Consider the following 18,583-nt stretch of genomic DNA (forward strand, 5'->3'; position numbering starts at 1 on the left):
CATGCCACACATTTTAGAAAAACATTGAGGTTTTGCAAAATTCTTTATTCTTGGTTTTGTTGGAATGAAAATGAAAAGGGAGCCTTTTTCTGACAAAGACATCATAGAAACCATCTGAAAATCAGAAACAGCATCATGATCTGAATGAAGCTTTATTAGGTGTCAACCTGTTCAGTATTTGATCATTTTTAGTCATTAAAACCCATATATTTTAAGCTCCATGTGAAGCAACACAAACTGAGATGCAGCTTGTTGTATTGGCAAGTCCAAGACCCCAAAATGACATTACCATCACACGCCATTACCAGTGCACACAATATAAAAAATCCACACCACAGGCTGATCAAGGTCATGATTAGATTATTCTTTCTTTAACATACCATAAAGAAGTTTTATTTTTCAGGATATTAAGTCAAAAGTTGGCCAAACTGAATAAGTCTTTCCATTTCTTTTGGAGGTGGTTTTCAGCCGTTTCTGCAGCCCATGTGATATAAAAGAGTTATTCTGCGCTGCCACGGGGCTCTCCAGGTACAGTAAGATATATGTGTGTGTGTGTGTGTGTGTTTGTGTGTATAGTGGAAGTGTTTCCACTTCTGAATTGCTCCCATATTTAGAGAATGTATCTGCTGCTGACAGGAACACAACCATCTCCCTTCTGGACTCAACAGGAGCAATGGTCTCCATCGACCCCACAATGCCAAACAACTCCGAGAGGTAACATAGCTCTCCATCCCATTTGTAAACATAAAACCATTGCTCTTTAGCTGGAAAGGTGCCTTATACACATGCATACCTTTGAATCAGTTTCACAAACTAATGTCACAACATTTAATTTTGTGAGAATCTCTTAAAACCTTATGGTCCACCATATGGTGTTTCTATAGGTAAGAAAAAAAAAGCAAACAAGTCATTTCACTACTTTTTATAAATGGTCAAACTCTTTAGAGTATTTAATCTCCCTTAGCAGTGACTTTTTTGTTAAATACTAAATGTTGGAGAGTTTATAATAAAAAACCAATGGTCCAATTTAACACCAATTAGAGCCACACTAAGTGAAACATAGAGATGTTGTTTAAACAAAAGCCCAGTAAACTAGCCTACTGTCTGAGCCTTATCTGTTGGTTGGAGATCGGCCCTTCATGTTATACAAACAATGATGGGAGCCAGATATAGATAAAGGGGAAGTTACTCTTTGAGAACCATGTACCTGTTCACTGTCACAATCACAATCGACTTCCAGAGGAGTAGACATCTTGTTTGGTAATGCTACAGAAAGCTGCAGCTCTCATGAGGAGTTACTGGACTGTCCTGTAGGGAGAGGGCACGTGTTTTAGACTGCTTGTAACTTCGTTTGTCTGTTCTGGTGTTTTTGAAGCTCACCGTATAAAGTGGTGCCAATAACTGGTGGACAACTTGCAGGTAAGTGTCAGATGTTGTGTATGGGATGTCATTTACTTTACTGATAGTTTTTACATTCCGGCTGAAATGGGAAATGGGGTTTGTTTTATTATGAAGACTGAAACAGCTCTGGAGTGATCATTCATATGTTCTCAAATCTCTATAAATGGAGTGTGCGGAAAGCTTTGTGTGTTCACAAGAGCAGCTCCATTTCTCATTGTGCGAACACTCCTGCAGTGGGGTGGACTGCACTCTTCTCAATTTATACACGTTGTCATGAGCAGAGAAGTGATTATAATTTTTTATTGATTTCAAAGCAAACTTTAGATATACAAGCTCCTTTTTTAGACAGATTCTCTGATTCATCTGCATTACAAAAGTGTTTCTTAGCAGATTTATTTTTAACATAATATATTTTTTTGCTTGGCTTTTCAATATCCTATCAATTACGCACAAATACTGTGGGTGTTTTTGGAACAACATACTACCATGATACTGTTTCTGCATTATAGAGCATAGGCTACTACGCCTATTATGCACATTTTCTGTATGCATTGACTACATTTGGGAAAATGTGCTGTATCAGAGACTTTAATTGCAAATTTAGTTGCTGGTGAAGAAAAAATGCCTTCATTAATTTGTTGTTGTTGTTTGTAAAAAAAAAGAAAAAAAAAAGAAAGAAGTACACAAAAAAATCTTCCTTTGTCAGTAAGTAAAAAAAGACAGAAGGAAATGTGAAATTGCACAGTGTGCCCATTTATTTCCAACTAAAATCACACACAAGCACATAAAATGTGTAAGTAGGAACTGCACTGGATGGCATGAAGGCAGCTATAGCCAGGTTATGTCGATGTGACCTCTGACCTCTGTGAAGTCATTTGATGAGAGATTACTGGTTACTATCCTGAGCTGAGTTGTGAAAGACAGCAGACATGTGAAAACACTGGCAGATCATCTATAATCTAGTGAAATCTCACCAATATAAACACTAGAGTCCAAAAGTTTATGGTCAGTCTGCTTTTTTTTAAATGGTTTTGAAAGAAGTCTCTTTTGCTCACCGAGGTTGTATTTATTTAATCAAAAATATAGTAAAAACTGAATTTTCAGCATCATTACTCCAATGTTGAGCGTCACATGATCCTTCATGCTGATTTTTGTAACATTATTAATGTCAGTTTACCATCAGTGCTACACTAATCCTCCAACAGGACATTATTGTGTCTCAGGTCCTTCTATTCAGCTGAACTCTGGCCAAGACAGTGAGTGTAGCTACATTTGAAAGTGTGAATGTTTATCAGGTCTCACTCTATATAACTGTGACTGACAAGATTGTCAAGTTTTTTTGTTTGTTTGTTTGTTTCTTCATCTTCATATTCAGTCTTTTCTGCTCTCCATTTATGTATTTTGTTGTAGAGCCTTTTATTAATTGTATATCTTTATTAATTGCTTATGTTATGTAGGTTGACAGGAGAAAACACAGATATGTGAAAATATGTATGTAATATGTAGTTATGTAGATGTGGCTTGTTTTGTCATCTCTCAGATAAAGAGGAGCTTTTCCAGAATGTTTTGACCCAGGTGGCAGAGCAGTTCTCCAGGTATTATCACCGTCTCTGCTTCTGTATCGCATGTTCAATCTCTCAGCTAATTCATAATGACCTTCTTTTGATTGAATTTTGAATCCTTCTGGTATTTCAAGGATGAATGATCGTCATATATTTCTCTCCATCTGCTCTCCAAGGGCATTTAAAATCAACGAACTGAAGAGTGAAGTGACAAACCGCCTAGCCATGCTGGAGAAGAGAGTGGAGTGTGAGTTTTAAACTGTTTTTGTTTTGTTTTGCTAATGGACAGAGCTCATGTTCGAATTTCACTTCATTTCTAATTTTCACAAACAAGACATTCTGGATGCTGCTCTCCATGAATTACTGATCATTTATTCTGTAGTACTTTCAGCATCAGCAGTGCATTATAGTTGACATTATGGTGAACCCAGTGCAGCATGTTGTATCTTTTGCGTTAGGGGTCATGATATGAGGAAGTAGATATGTTTTTTGTTTGATTTATATAAGTGGCTCATGTAAGAAGCCTTCCATACCACAGCTGATAATGACGGCTATTTAGTGTTATATATCCTACAAGATTTAGTGCTACAGCAGATGATGCCTGTAACTGACACAGGTCACATGTCATGCACGTGTCATTAACAGATGAGCATGTTGTGCACAGTGTTTTTTTAGAGACATGGCTTCTGAACTTTTGATGAACACAATAGCATGCATAGAATCTTTAGTGCATCAGCTGCTGTGTTTTGTACTTCTATCATCTGAAAATTGTTATTACTCTACACTTCCTTTGTTTCATCATTTGGCAAACTCTCTTTCTCCTTAGTGAGTGATCTGGGGTTAAGTGCTTTGATGAAGGCTAATAATCATATTAGCGCTTTATGGATATTATGGGATCTCTCCAGTTCATACTGTATGTTACTTATTATTTAACTTCCCTGTTCAATGATTCACTATCTTATATTTAGTCACTTTGATAAAATTCTATGAGGACAATGTAAGGTATTATTTACATTGTTTGGTATAGATTTAGATCCCTTGCGTGTCATTGACATTAAAGGCACTTCTGATCTTTTCAGCTGTATTTAGAAAGGAAAGTTATTCATTAGGCTTTGACACTGTATATTTTAGAAGGCTCTGAACCCCGCTGAAGTGTCATGTGCATGGTGCTGTCACTGTGTCCCATCAGAGATCAGACAGAACATGTAAAACACAGTATTAGGTCACAGTTTCATATTCATTGTTTTTGCTCTTATAAGCATGGCTGTCGTGAGTTCATTTGTTTAAACATTTGAATATATGTTGCTTATTTGTGTAAAGTAGGTGGAGCTATGTTTTCCCTTGATTCCTTTTCCTGTTATCATATTAAATTGGTCTGTGCTGGATTAAACTGTAGCACCCAAAAAAACAACTAATAAAGAAAGTTAATGTAACAGTTTGCATTGATCATTTTAAAATTGGTTCCCCGAAAAGGTTCCCTGATTTTTTTTTTTTTTTTTTTAATAAAATGGCATTTTGAAGATTATACTTGTACATTATTTTAAAGATGAAGCAGTTGCTAGCATCAATAAACTAAATTGCAACAATACTGATTGTTTTCAGATCTCCTCGTTTCTGTCATTGGTTGGTCAAACTCAGCTAGTGTTTAAACCAATGTTGCTGTGTTGGGCTGGATGTAATGATCAATTAAAATGCAAGTGTTTACATTTCTAAGACTTTCTTGTACAAATGGGCTGTCTCTGCACATCATGCCAGGATATGAGAAAGTAATTTCAGCATTGATTTTTTTATTTGTTTTATTTATGCTTTGTGCATCTGGCAGATGCTTTTGTCAAATCTGCTTATATTGCATTCAAGGTACTGTTCGAGTGAAAGGAAAGTGTTTATTTTTTATTTTTTGAATAAGTGACTGTGTGTGTAGACAGATTAAATAAGGTTCAGTTTAGTAGCCTCTCAGTGCATCATCTTTGCACTTCTTTATTTTGGTAATGATGCTCCATGTAACATCACCAGAGACCAGGATTCATTCCATTACAGCACGTCTTTGTGTCCATAGAAATCTAAAAACAGCCATGATGTAATCAGTCACCATGGCACTGGACCCTGACCCCTTCATCAGTGTGAACAGTTCATTGGCCTCATGCAATTTGAGGTGATTTATTACTGTGCATGGCCTATAAACAGAATAGTAGCAGGAAGTCCAGAGATTCAGTCATGTATATGATTACACTAATTAAATTATACAATGTGAGTCCAGAGGCCGTGTGTCTAATCAAACTGGACAGTACTTTGGCTCGAAATTCATCTATTATTTGGTAGAAGCAGCTAAATTAGATGCCAGCATGGACAGGTGTGACATATCTTCATCCTCACAACCAAGGTTCGAGATGTAAATAAAAACAGCTTTCAAATAGATGACAAAGCTGTTTGCACTTCAGACCAGAAGGATGATTTTAGACAAAGGATGGAAACATGCCTTTTTATGGATCAGCAGTCTGAATAGGAACAAAAAAAAAACCTGCGGCTGCAACCCATGTCCACCAGCTCATTTCCATATTTTCTCTGTGTTTTGCTTATTTGAAATATGTAAACCATTTTTTATGTGTCATTCTTGCATGCATTATGTGTGTTTCCGGCTTTTTCCTCTCTGTGTCTTCAGTGGAGGGGATGAAGGTGGTGGAGATCGAGAAATGTCGCAGTGACATCAAGAAGTTGCGGGAGGAGATGGCCTCCAGGAACAACAGGTCAGTGACCTCACTGCTTTTTTTTATTTATTGGAGATGTTGGAACGGTATTTTTGAACTGAATAAATGCTCAGTTAAAATATCAGGAAATATCAGTAGTGCTTTGCAACTGATTTTACATCTGTGATCTGATGTGTTTCCAAGCAAAACAAGATATTCAATTAGAAAAAATGTAGTTCAAGGCTGGATTTTATCCTTTAGGAAATGATCTTATTGTGAAAAGTTGCATGAAGTCAGATGGTTGGAAGGATTAGGGTGAAAACTAAAGTTTCTAGGTGACGTTTAACATAATGTACTTGATAATAATATAATATAACTAATTAAAATGAAAAAAATCCACTTCAGTGTACTTAAAAAGGTACAACTTCATGACTTTAACTTGTAAATGGTGCACTTTATGATAATGTCAATTTATTACAAAAATGTGAAGAAATACATTTTGATGTGTTTGACTAACATACTAGAGCACATGTAAAGTACTTTTACATACAGATTTTAACTGTAGTGTCTTATCGATATTATATTTAATGTTAATATTTTTTAAATGTACTACTTCAACAAATGTGTAATTACAAATATTTGTAAATACATGACATGCACATTTCCATAGAAATGGCAGTAAATTATATTTTAGTTTATGACAAAATGCTTGGTAGTACATTTGGCAGTTGGCGACATTTAACAATATTAAAAATACAATAGAAGTAATTATGAAATTACATACAGTACAAGATGTACTTTAGTTCTACTTAAGTGTGTAAAAAACACTCTAGTCCAGCTAATTGCATTTAATATAAATTCTGTACAAAAAAACATAAACAATATTAAATTCTATTACTATATAATTAATAATTAACTATGACTGGACCAGATTCAGAATGCTGAGCAAAATATAGATGGAGTAAATCAAGTCCATCAACACCCCCACAAAGCTTGCACAGTCCTAAACCACATTTCATTCAGCTGTATAAATTTTGATTTATAGGTGTTGAAAATTTGATATGAGCGTGAGCAATGCTTTTATGTACAAAAACAATGCTTCTTCAATTCGCTTGTTTCTGCTTCTTCCTCACTTGCTTTTAGATCCAGATTCTGTACTATTTCAGAAGATGCGTAACACTGCCCCCTACCATATAACAGTGAAGTGGCAGGGAAGCATTTTATCATACATGACGGAAAACCCATCAATGGCGGGGAAAGAGTCAAAATACAATCAAGTGGCCTAAAAAGAACTCATTTTAAAAACATGCAAAAGTGTACTTCATTTTCACAAAAGGAGTATCTATGGCAGCTTATTGTTTGGACTGCTAGCTTAAATGAGAGGAGAATTAAAAAGCAGCCCAGGTGTTGTCTTAGCTCATGTTAAAATACTAACAGATGAGGTCGAGTCTATTCCTTTTTGAGGCATAATGAGCTCTCACATACTCTCTTATTAGCGAATGATCAGACTCTAGATGAATCAAAGATAACTCTTTTTGAGAGATGATTACATGACACTTAAAAAATGAAATGCACAGCATGTTCTGTACTAAAGCAACTGAGCTCTCAATGCTTTTTACCTTTGCAGTAGTTTCCTAGAAGACAACAAGAAGTTAACTCCTCACAGAGATGTGTCTTCATACCCAAAGGTAAAATGGCAGATGTGTTTGTAATGGGCTTCTTTTATTTAACATTTAAAATAGCATTTTTTTAACAGTGTATGTATATATGTGTGTGTGTATATATATAAAATGATTTCAATTTTATTTTATTTAAAAAAAAATAGTATTAAAATCTTCACATAGCTCTTTTCTGTCTGTCAGGCTTGAGAAAGGACAACGACAGCATCAAAAATACTGTATATAGCAACTCCACTGTAAATTCTGTATGTCATAGCTTCTCTTACTATGCACCTTTATGTATATAAAACACTATATTCTCGCACTTCTAGTTAGATGCTAACTGCATTTCATTAGCTCTGTACTTGCAATCTGCATAATGACAATAAAGTTGAATCTAATCTAATCTAAAAGCCTATAAAAAACATAAAATCAATATACAACATAGTATATTCAACATAGAATCTCAACAAATCCTATCTGCATTTACATTAATTGAAAAATATTAATTTTATGTCATTGAGATTATTATTGTGATTATTGACCTCTCAGTATGTGACTTGGAATATAGTAGATTATGGACTACATCATTTTTTGAAGCTTTATTGTTGTGTTCACTATGAGCTGGATTACACAAAACAAAGAGCATTCGGATTTGTAATGACATGAAAATGAGAGTGTAAATAATGATATGAGTAAATAATGATGAATTTACATTTAAAGAAAGCGTTCTTCTTTGGGGTTAAAACTGGGATGTTGAACATAGATGTGAATGGAATGTTGGTCATCGGGGGTTAACTGAGAGCTCTGTCACCTGCAGTACATGCTCTCCCAGCAAACCATAGATGCCCTCAGAAAGCCCACCTTTGACGTCTGGCTGTGGGAGTCCAACGAGGTAAGAGTCTAACGCGCCTCTGTTCTGTCTCTTCTGCGTCATTTTTTTGTACCGCAGAAGATATTATCATCAGTGTTTTGTACTTTAAGATGCTGAGCTGTTTGGAGCATATGTACCATGATCTCAGACTGGTAAAGGACTTTAATATTAACCCCATCACGTTGAAAAGATGGCTGGTAAGACTATACTAATAAATTACAATCCTTACCAGAAGAAGGTTGTCTTTTTCCTGAAAATACATAATTTTTTATATGTTATATATTTTATATATTGATTGTTATCTATATATCTCAGGACCCCTTCTCAATATTAGTTTCTGTTTCTTTTTTGCGATTTCATCAGCCTCCATGCAATTAATTATAGTTATAGATTTTTCTAAAATTAAATGACATGAAATTGCCTCTCTCTTCACTTTCAGCTTTGCATCCATGACAATTACCGGAGTAATCCTTTTCATAATTTCCGTCACTGCTTCTGCGTCACTCAGATGATGTACAGTATGATCTGCCTCTGCAGCCTACAGGTCTAGACACTTTTTTGTTTCTTCCTGTTTTAAAGACACCTTTTTTTCTCGCTCTACAGCCACCTGTTTCTTTAGCTCAGGAAATCTGGAGCATCAGAGGTAGATTTAAGAGAAGTGGGAGGTGAATGAAAGAGACAGAGATGTGATGTGTGGGGTTTAAACGCAGCTCTGCGTCTGTGAAGATGCTTTAAGCCGCTCTGTGCTGCTGTTGCTGTGGACGTGTATTAAGAGGTCACTAGATTAATTATCTGAGCTGTTACAGGCCGAGCTATCAGAGGGCAAATGATTTACTCTAATTGAACAGTGTAGGAGAGCTGGGATACGTGTGCAGACCCGACCTCATGACTGTCAGCACGCACACATAGAAAGAGTCTTCTGTGTTTTTCAGGAGAAGTTCACACAAGTAGATATTCTTATTTTGATGACAGCAGCTGTGTGTCATGACCTGGATCATCCTGGGTACAACAACACGTAAGAGCCATCATTCATAAGTGCTTATATAAACTGACATTTAAATTACCACTCATAAATGGTTCTTATCAGCCATATATATTTCGTTATATTAGCCATAAATATTTATTTTGCATTATTTCTATTTAAGAAACACTTAAAGGAATTTATACTTTTATACAGGAAGGATGCATTAAATTGCAAAAGAATGCAATTTAAGACATTATAATGTTACAAAAGATTTCTGTTTCATATAAATTCTGTTCTTTTTAGCTGTCTATTCATGGCAGAACTCTGAAAAAATTGTTTCCATAAAAATATTCCACAATAAAATGTTGTTTCCACACAGCGCAACTGTTTTTAACGTTTGTTTTCTAATAATAGTAAATGTTTTTTTAGAGCAGCAAATCAGCATATTAAAATTATTTCTGAAGGATCATGTGACACTGAAGCCTGGAGTCATGAAAAATCAGTTTACATCACGGGAATAAATTACATTTGAAAATACATTCAAACAGAAACATTTATTTTAAACTAATTGTAATAATATTTCACAATATTGTTATTTTCACCGTATTTTAATCCGTATTTTTTGAACATAAGCGACTTTGAAAAACATTAAAAAAAAAGTCATACCAACCCCAATATTTTAAATGGTATACTGTATATTCTTTGTCCCCAAAGCACTGGAATTATATATATATATATATATATATTATGAAAAACTGTTATTTTGAATTGTTATAATATTTCACAGTATTGCTGTATTTTTTACTGTATTTAAAAAAAACATTTTTAAAACATCACACTGCCTCTGTGTTTTGAACATTGAAGGTTTTTTGTGTGATTTATCCTTACACAAGTCATTGTGTTCGACATATTCTACATATGTGCTGCCTCGTGGACAACAGATGCAAGTAAAATGTGTATTTGCATGTGGCACCTGTCGAATGTCTTGGATACACACAGCCTCCTCTCTCTTTTGCAGGTATCAGATTAACGCTCGCACAGAGCTGGCGGTGAGGTATAATGACATCTCTCCTCTGGAGAACCATCACTGCGCCGTGGCCTTCCAGATCTTCTCTCAGCCTGACTGCAACATCTTTGCCAACTTTGATCCTGAAGCCTTCAAACAGATTCATCAGGTGTGCCTCAGGCCTTTAAACCGAGATTTGTGCACACATGACACATAACAATAATAGTTTGCTCTGTTATTTTGTCTCTGCCAGGGAACCACCACCCTGATTCTGGCCACAGACATGGCCCGACATGGAGAGATCCTGGACTCCTTCAAACAGAAAGTAGATAACTTTGACTTCACTAATGAGGAGCATGTTACTTCTGTAAGCTTTGCTGAACCCATTTTACAGTATCTGTATTCACCTACAAAAAAAATGCTGTGATGAGCTTATTATACGTGTATGTTTGTATCTGTGACAGTTAAAGATGGTGTTGATCAAGTGCTGTGACATCTCTAATGAGGTTCGGCCGATGGAGGTCGCTGAGCCCTGGGTGGACTGTTTGCTGGAGGAGTACTTCATGCAGGTAGATAACATAGCATTAAAAGAAATGAGAGAAATAGTTCATCCACTAATTTACACATCCTCAGGCCATCCAGTATGTAGATGAGTTTGTTTCTTCACCAGAACATATTTTGAGCAATGAAGCATTACATCACTTGCTCACCAGTGGATCCTCTGCAGTGAATGGGTGCCGTCAGACTGAGAGTCCAAACTGCTGATAAAACATCACAATAATCCACAAGTAATCCACATGACTCCAGTCCATCAATTAATGTCTTGAGAACTGAAAACTGTGTGTTTTGTAAGAAGCAAATCCATCAAGACATTTTTTACTGTTTTGGGCTAAAATACAAGTTATCAATCAATAATATTGCTTTCTCCAAAAAAAAAAAAAAAAAGTAATCTTGTCTGAATCAGAAATATGCACAGATCAAACACAGTTTACAAGTGAGAACAGTACAAAACCTTTAAAAATAAATAAGTCTGTGGATTTTGATGTGAGAGGACAACAGGACAACATACTTTTTCACTGGAGGAAGCAATTATGGATCCATATTTTGGTTCGAAAGCAACAGTTTAACATTGTAACATCTTAATGATGGATTTGTTTATTACAAACTCACAGCTTTTCACTTCACAAGACATTAATTGATGGACTGGAGTGTTGTGGATTACTTGTGGATTATTGTGATGTTTTTATCAGCTGTTTGGACTCTCATTCTGACGGCACCCATTCACTGCAGAGGATCCATTGGTGAGCAAGTGATGTAATGCTACATTTCTCCAAATCTGCTCAGATGAAGAAACCCATCTACATCTTGGACAGCCAAGGGTTGAAATATATACCAACTTATTAACTCTTAAATCTGACCATAGTGGGTGAAACCTGTCCCTAAATTTATTAAAGGAATAAATTACATTTTAAAATATATTAACATAGAAAAGTTAATTTAAAAGTTATTAAGAATGTGTCACACCAATCCAAACATGTTGCCTCTTTATATTGCGCTTCCTTCTTCATCAGAATTGTGTTCTCTCTCAAAAGAGCGATCGAGAGAAAGCAGAAGGTTTACCTGTCGCTCCTTTCATGGACAGAGAGAAAGTGACCAAGCCCACTGCTCAGATCGGCTTCATCAAGTATGTCCTGATCCCCATGTTTGAGACCGTGATGAAGGTTAGGCTTGGAGCTGAAAGTACAATCTGAAACCTGCTGTGGATACAGAGTTGTGATATTTCTTATTCACTGTGTTGCAGTTGTTTCCTCATATTGAGGAGGTAATGGTACAGCCCTTACGAGAGTCCCGGGACAGATACGAGGAGCTTAAACAGATAGATGACGCCATGAATGAGGTGATCTGCAAGCTTAGTTTTTTTGTTTTTAACTGGCATTACCTATTTTATCTTATTATCCCAGTTTCATTTCATAGGTTCAGAAATAGAAGAGTGAAAATTGAACAGTGGGAGGAAAAAAGAAATGAGGAAGCTCAATGGCAAAACATTGTACTGCAATTATACTGCAAGCATTTTAGTTATTATTTGTGTTAGATGGACAGTGAAACCTAGTTTCTGCTTATTTGTTTCAGCTGGAATCCCACCAGAGGCAGTAGATGAGCGAAATCTCGGCTCAGAAAATCCAAAGCATCTTTCAGGGAATTGAACCATGTACAGCTCAGCTATGAACTATTTGTGTTGTTTTCATTTGGTTTTGTAACATATAAACAGTATAAACTATGTACAGATTTTAGTCACATTTACTCAGAAAAATAAAAGTCTAACTTTAAGAACAACTGAAGCCACTTATCACATTTTTAAAGCACTCTTATTAATACAATAGTAAGTTATGGCCTTGGCAGTATAGCGGCCTCTAGTGGCCAAAGCAGACCTTGCCGTTCATAAAATAGAGACCAAGTTTAAACTGAAAGGCTTTACTGGATGAATAAAAAGTCGTATAATTATCGTCAATTAACAAGAAGAACTGTATAATTATACAAATATGACAAAAAAGCTGAAATTAAAACAAGAACGTTCTCTCGGTTGGTGCTTTGAAGCACAGTGCTGCTCTCCCTCTTTGGTTTAGAGCTGTTTGCTGCTGCTCTCTTCTTACTCTCCTTTTCTAGTCTTTCCTGTTTCTTCTGCAAATATGATGCTATGTTGTCGAAGTTCACCTCATACAGGTCCTTGAACTGACTCACCAGTCCCACAGAACCTGTGAACAGAGGACAAGAGGAAAGCATGAAGCATAAAGTGTTTGGAATAAAGGTTGGAGGTGAAAAAAAAAATTAAAACGAGAGCAAAGCACATTAACCCTATAAAGCCTACATTATCATATTTGATACATTAATTGACTTTTATTTAATATATCACTCCTAACACCTTCTGGGTTTCTCTCTCTCTCTCTCCACATTCACGTCTTCAGTCTCCAGTAAGACCCACAACTGGCTCTGTGAATCAAATGTCATGTCCAGGGAGAATGAGGGACAGCAGAAGTCTCAGCAGGGCTCAGACGCCCCTCTGTCCCAGAATCCACCCTGAAGAGCTGAACTGAGGGGAATCTACACACATGGACTTGTGTATTTCCATTTTAGATAACGAACACTGTTCTTCAATAAAAACAAAAGCCCCCTTTCATATATTGGGATAAAGCGTTTACAGGTTTATATACAAATTTGTAATGCTAATGGTAAATATATTATTACAATCCATTACCCTTTTATTTATACAGTTACAGTTATATTACAACGTGTCATAGCTTTCGTCATTGCATATGTGTTAGTTCATAGCCTACACTCAAAGAGCATTTAGGGGTGAAACAGTTCATAAAAACAACAACAGTTTAGTATTTTGCATAATTTTGTATACATTAGTTTTACCTAACAAAGCCCTTGAAATATGTTTGTTAAACTTTAATTCTCTGTATTACTGATGCAGTTTATCCTGCAGAATAAGGCATCTTCTTTTAGATCATTCATTTTTTAGTGATTTATGTTACTTAAAATCCTATAGGGTAAGCATTGATTTGATAAGTTAGAGCTAATATTGGATAAATAAACCATCATGGTGTTGGAAATTCTTTTTCACTAAACTGTGCCAAAACTGTGACAATAGAACACTATCTTTAGGAACTGTGACACCCCTAATTGCTTTTCCACAGCATCACAGGAGAAAAGTAGGCTCAAGTTACTTTTCCAAGACTAGATTCATTTTCTAAGCTGTGGCAGAGATCGCACACCATTTTTCTTTTTTGATGGTGTATTTTAGGTCTGTGCCCTGGTCTTCAATCCATGAACATAGCCTTTCTCCCCATCTGTCATCCATCTTTTGCGCATGTCTGCATTATTTATGTGCATGTTTGTATTTTATTTTATTTTTTTACTCTTCATGTTATGCAGTACATGTTCTTCACGAAATAATTTCCATGACTGCTACCTTTCAGGTATTTATTGTTTATTGAAGTTTTCTATATTTTCTGTATATGGCTATCAATTTAACTAAAAAAATATATATAGCACAATTTAGTTTGTAATTATTTGTGGAATAGTGTCAAAGAAACGGCAAGTAACATTCAATTTAGTGTCAATTTTCTGAAACATATTTGCGGTTTCTGGCGTAAATATGCATGTCTGTTATTTAGAGATATATGCAGGGCTTAATTTGTGCCGGAACAAGCCGGATCCGGATCCGGGACCTCATTTTTGCGGATCCCCCTCATCCAGGGGTGGCGTTTGCGGCAGACAATAGCCAGATATGTGCCGTGAAAAAATATCCAAAATTAATATCTCTATTATAATTCGTTATTATTATTTTAAATCACAGGGTTTTAGAAATATTTAACCAATGATAAATATTTAAAGGAGCTTGTAAAACTATGTAATGCCACTGGATCCTCAAGCTCTCACTTCACGCGCCCTCACTCAGATTGACGCGCGCGCACAGCCTGGAGGAGACAGATCTCTGCTTATCCGCAAAGCAAGGGTAAACAAATAACTGTTTGAATAGTACATCATTTTCTTTACTCAAACACTATGTTTGTTAAGGCTATTGTTTGTGTGTGCGTGACGACTGGAGAAGTAGTTTTTTTTTGCTTAATCGTTTATATCTTTAGATTTTGGCTAAGTGTATTAAACAACAAGAAAAAACTAAGCGCCCATAGCAACAATAAACATTATACCCTATCCTCAGGGCCGTTTCTAGCGTTTTTGGCACCCTAGGCGAGATTTCTACCCCCCCCCCCCAGGGAATAAAAGTCTAACTTTAAGAACAACTGAAGCCACTTATCACATTTTTAAAGCACTCTTATTAATACAATAGTAAGTTATGGCCTTGGCAGTATAGCGGCCTCTAGTGGCCAAAGCAGACCTTGCCGTTCATAAAATAGAGACCAAGTTTAAACTGAAAGGCTTTACTGGATGAATAAAAAGTCGTATAATTATCGTCAATTAACAAGAAGAACTGTATAATTATACAAATATGACAAAAAAGCTGAAATTAAAACAAGAACGTTCTCTCGGTTGGTGCTTTGAAGCACAGTGCTGCTCTCCCTCTTTGGTTTAGAGCTGTTTGCTGCTGCTCTCTTCTTACTCTCCTTTTCTAGTCTTTCCTGTTTCTTCTGCAAATATGATGCTATGTTGTCGAAGTTCACCTCATACAGGTCCTTGAACTGACTCACCAGTCCCACAGAACCTGTGAACAGAGGACAAGAGGAAAGCATGAAGCATAAAGTGTTTGGAATAAAGGTTGGAGGTGAAAAAAAAAATTAAAACGAGAGCAAAGCACATTAACCCTATAAAGCCTACATTATCATATTTGATACATTAATTGACTTTTATTTAATATATCACTCCTAACACCTTCTGGGTTTCTCTCTCTCTCTCTCCACATTCACGTCTTCAGTCTCCAGTAAGACCCACAACTGGCTCTGTGAATCAAATGTCATGTCCAGGGAGAATGAGGGACAGCAGAAGTCTCAGCAGGGCTCAGACGCCCCTCTGTCCCAGAATCCACCCTGAAGAGCTGAACTGAGGGGAATCTACACACATGGACTTGTGTATTTCCATTTTAGATAACGAACACTGTTCTTCAATAAAAACAAAAGCCCCCTTTCATATATTGGGATAAAGCGTTTACAGGTTTATATACAAATTTGTAATGCTAATGGTAAATATATTATTACAATCCATTACCCTTTTATTTATACAGTTACAGTTATATTACAACGTGTCATAGCTTTCGTCATTGCATATGTGTTAGTTCATAGCCTACACTCAAAGAGCATTTAGGGGTGAAACAGTTCATAAAAACAACAACAGTTTAGTATTTTGCATAATTTTGTATACATTAGTTTTACCTAACAAAGCCCTTGAAATATGTTTGTTAAACTTTAATTCTCTGTATTACTGATGCAGTTTATCCTGCAGAATAAGGCATCTTCTTTTAGATCATTCATTTTTTAGTGATTTATGTTACTTAAAATCCTATAGGGTAAGCATTGATTTGATAAGTTAGAGCTAATATTGGATAAATAAACCATCATGGTGTTGGAAATTCTTTTTCACTAAACTGTGCCAAAACTGTGACAATAGAACACTATCTTTAGGAACTGTGACACCCCTAATTGCTTTTCCACAGCATCACAGGAGAAAAGTAGGCTCAAGTTACTTTTCCAAGACTAGATTCATTTTCTAAGCTGTGGCAGAGATCGCACACCATTTTTCTTTTTTGATGGTGTATTTTAGGTCTGTGCCCTGGTCTTCAATCCATGAACATAGCCTTTCTCCCCATCTGTCATCCATCTTTTGCGCATGTCTGCATTATTTATGTGCATGTTTGTATTTTATTTTATTTTTTTACTCTTCATGTTATGCAGTACATGTTCTTCACGAAATAATTTCCATGACTGCTACCTTTCAGGTATTTATTGTTTATTGAAGTTTTCTATATTTTCTGTATATGGCTATCAATTTAACTAAAAAAATATATATAGCACAATTTAGTTTGTAATTATTTGTGGAATAGTGTCAAAGAAACGGCAAGTAACATTCAATTTAATGTCAATTTTCTGAAACATATTTGCGGTTTCTGGCGTAAATATGCATGTCTGTTATTTAGAGATATATGCAGGGCTTAATTTGTGCCGGAACAAGCCGGATCCGGATCCGGGACCTCATTTTTGCGGATCCCCCTCATCCAGGGGTGGCGTTTGCGGCAGACAATAGCCAGATATGTGCCGTGAAAAAATATCCAAAATTAATATCTCTATTATAATTCGTTATTATTATTTTAAATCACAGGGTTTTAGAAATATTTAACCAATGATAAATATTTAAAGGAGCTTGTAAAACTATGTAATGCCACTGGATCCTCAAGCTCTCACTTCACGCGCCCTCACTCAGATTGACGCGCGCGCACAGCCTGGAGGAGACAGATCTCTGCTTATCCGCAAAGCAAGGGTAAACAAATAACTGTTTGAATAGTACATCATTTTCTTTACTCAAACACTATGTTTGTTAAGGCTATTGTTTGTGTGTGCGTGACGACTGGAGAAGTAGTTTTTTTTTGCTTAATCGTTTATATCTTGAGATTTTGGCTAAGTGTATTAAACAACAAGAAAAAACTAATCGCCCATAGCAACAATAAACGTTATACCCTATCCTCAGGGCCGTTTCTAGCGTTTTTGGCACCCTAGGCGAGATTTCTACCAACCCCCCCCCCCCCCCCCCCCCCCCACCACCACAACCACCACCAAAGATTTGTACCATAAATTAAAAACTAAACATAGCTACAAGGAAACCATTTAATAATTATTGCATAAATATTGCAAAATTTGTCCGAATACAAGTATGTACAATTCATCAGAATTAAATATTATTAATATTAAACAATACAAGAAAAACAGGCAAATAAAATGCAAAAAAACTAAATGACTATAACATGACAATGTTACGTTATCAGCTACATATTAGCTATACAATAATACACAGTAACCACTTTTCAGTAAAAAAAAACATGCACATCCATGTTCAAGGGAAGTAACTGGTAACCAAGGACTTTTGACCATGGCAATTGACCATGCCATATTTGAGTATGTTTACTATTTTCGATAGCTTTAAAAGTGGACACGTTTAGACTTAATAGCTGCAAAAGTGTCAATAATGTCATCATAGGACATCTGCCTGGAAACATCCCTGTTTATGGAGAACGATTGACAGCCGCGGAGGAGGGAAAACGAGGTTTCCGTATACTTTAATTTAATGATGTAAATAGTCTTCTGTCCCTCACATTAAGCTATGGAATGGCTTCAGATGACTTTGTGAAATTATAATCAGACCGATCTCAGACCCAAGTCACCCAAACTGACGTGAAAAAAGCGGCGCTGTTTGCAACCCTGAGATTCATTCACCGATCAAATAAGGCTTTTGACGGGACAAAAATAAGCTTTTTTTGCGGCCGCCAAATAAATTTCAATGCAGGAAAAACCCTGCTATAATATTCCACTGCTGAAATGAGCATGACGTAAATCCGTCCCGTGGTGCTAATAATGCAGTCACAGTGTCATGTTTTGCTCGTAGTGGTGATGGAGCTTGTAGTGGAACAATTTGTAACATAGCTGTATATTTTGCTTTCTTTTTCTCATCTTCTTTTTTCTTCTTGCGATACTGAGCCCTTGATGGCTTTGACCTTTTCATGATGATGAAACTCAAACATTTACTTCAAGTAACTTTAACCACGGATGACGACGTTGAAAGGCGACTTTAACATGTCTCTAACGGCAGCGGCCACTATCACCACCAATGAGACTTACTCATATAATCGCAAGTAATCATAATGCTTCGAAATAGCAAAATTATGAAAATATAATATGACCTTGAAATAATAATATTAATAATATAT

The 18,583-nt window shown here is 36.0% G+C and overlaps 1 protein-coding gene across 4 annotated transcripts in view; it reads left to right on the forward strand.

Annotated features, from left to right (window-relative positions):
* Nucleotides 1-12,477, forward strand: part of LOC132152722 (high affinity cGMP-specific 3',5'-cyclic phosphodiesterase 9A-like) — a 14,884-nt gene extending 2,407 nt beyond the window's left edge. The window contains exons 2-19 of one of the 4 annotated variants that reach the window (XM_059561560.1): nucleotides 458-528; nucleotides 637-714; nucleotides 1,376-1,419; nucleotides 2,942-2,996; nucleotides 3,098-3,210; nucleotides 5,623-5,707; nucleotides 7,275-7,335; nucleotides 8,126-8,200; nucleotides 8,290-8,376; nucleotides 8,619-8,723; nucleotides 9,112-9,194; nucleotides 10,162-10,318; nucleotides 10,403-10,516; nucleotides 10,614-10,718; nucleotides 11,742-11,870; nucleotides 11,951-12,046; nucleotides 12,124-12,177; nucleotides 12,278-12,477. In XM_059561560.1, coding sequence (XP_059417543.1) covers nucleotides 458-528; nucleotides 637-714; nucleotides 1,376-1,419; nucleotides 2,942-2,996; nucleotides 3,098-3,210; nucleotides 5,623-5,707; nucleotides 7,275-7,335; nucleotides 8,126-8,200; nucleotides 8,290-8,376; nucleotides 8,619-8,723; nucleotides 9,112-9,194; nucleotides 10,162-10,318; nucleotides 10,403-10,516; nucleotides 10,614-10,718; nucleotides 11,742-11,870; nucleotides 11,951-12,046; nucleotides 12,124-12,135 — 1,470 coding nt within the window. In that variant the 3' untranslated portion in view covers nucleotides 12,136-12,177; nucleotides 12,278-12,477. Of the gene's footprint in view, nucleotides 1-457; nucleotides 529-636; nucleotides 715-1,375; nucleotides 1,420-2,941; nucleotides 2,997-3,097; nucleotides 3,211-5,622; nucleotides 5,708-7,274; nucleotides 7,336-8,125; nucleotides 8,201-8,289; nucleotides 8,377-8,618; nucleotides 8,724-9,111; nucleotides 9,195-10,161; nucleotides 10,319-10,402; nucleotides 10,517-10,613; nucleotides 10,719-11,741; nucleotides 11,871-11,950; nucleotides 12,047-12,123; nucleotides 12,178-12,277 lie in introns of those variants that run through there. The other 3 variants (XM_059561561.1, XM_059561562.1, XM_059561563.1) reach the window with 3 other exon arrangements.
* Nucleotides 12,478-18,583: the final 6,106 nt, after the last annotated feature.

The sequence above is a fragment of the Carassius carassius genome, chromosome 11 (genome assembly GCF_963082965.1).
Source record: "Carassius carassius chromosome 11, fCarCar2.1, whole genome shotgun sequence".
In the NCBI taxonomy this organism is placed as follows: Eukaryota; Metazoa; Chordata; class Actinopteri; order Cypriniformes; family Cyprinidae; genus Carassius; species Carassius carassius.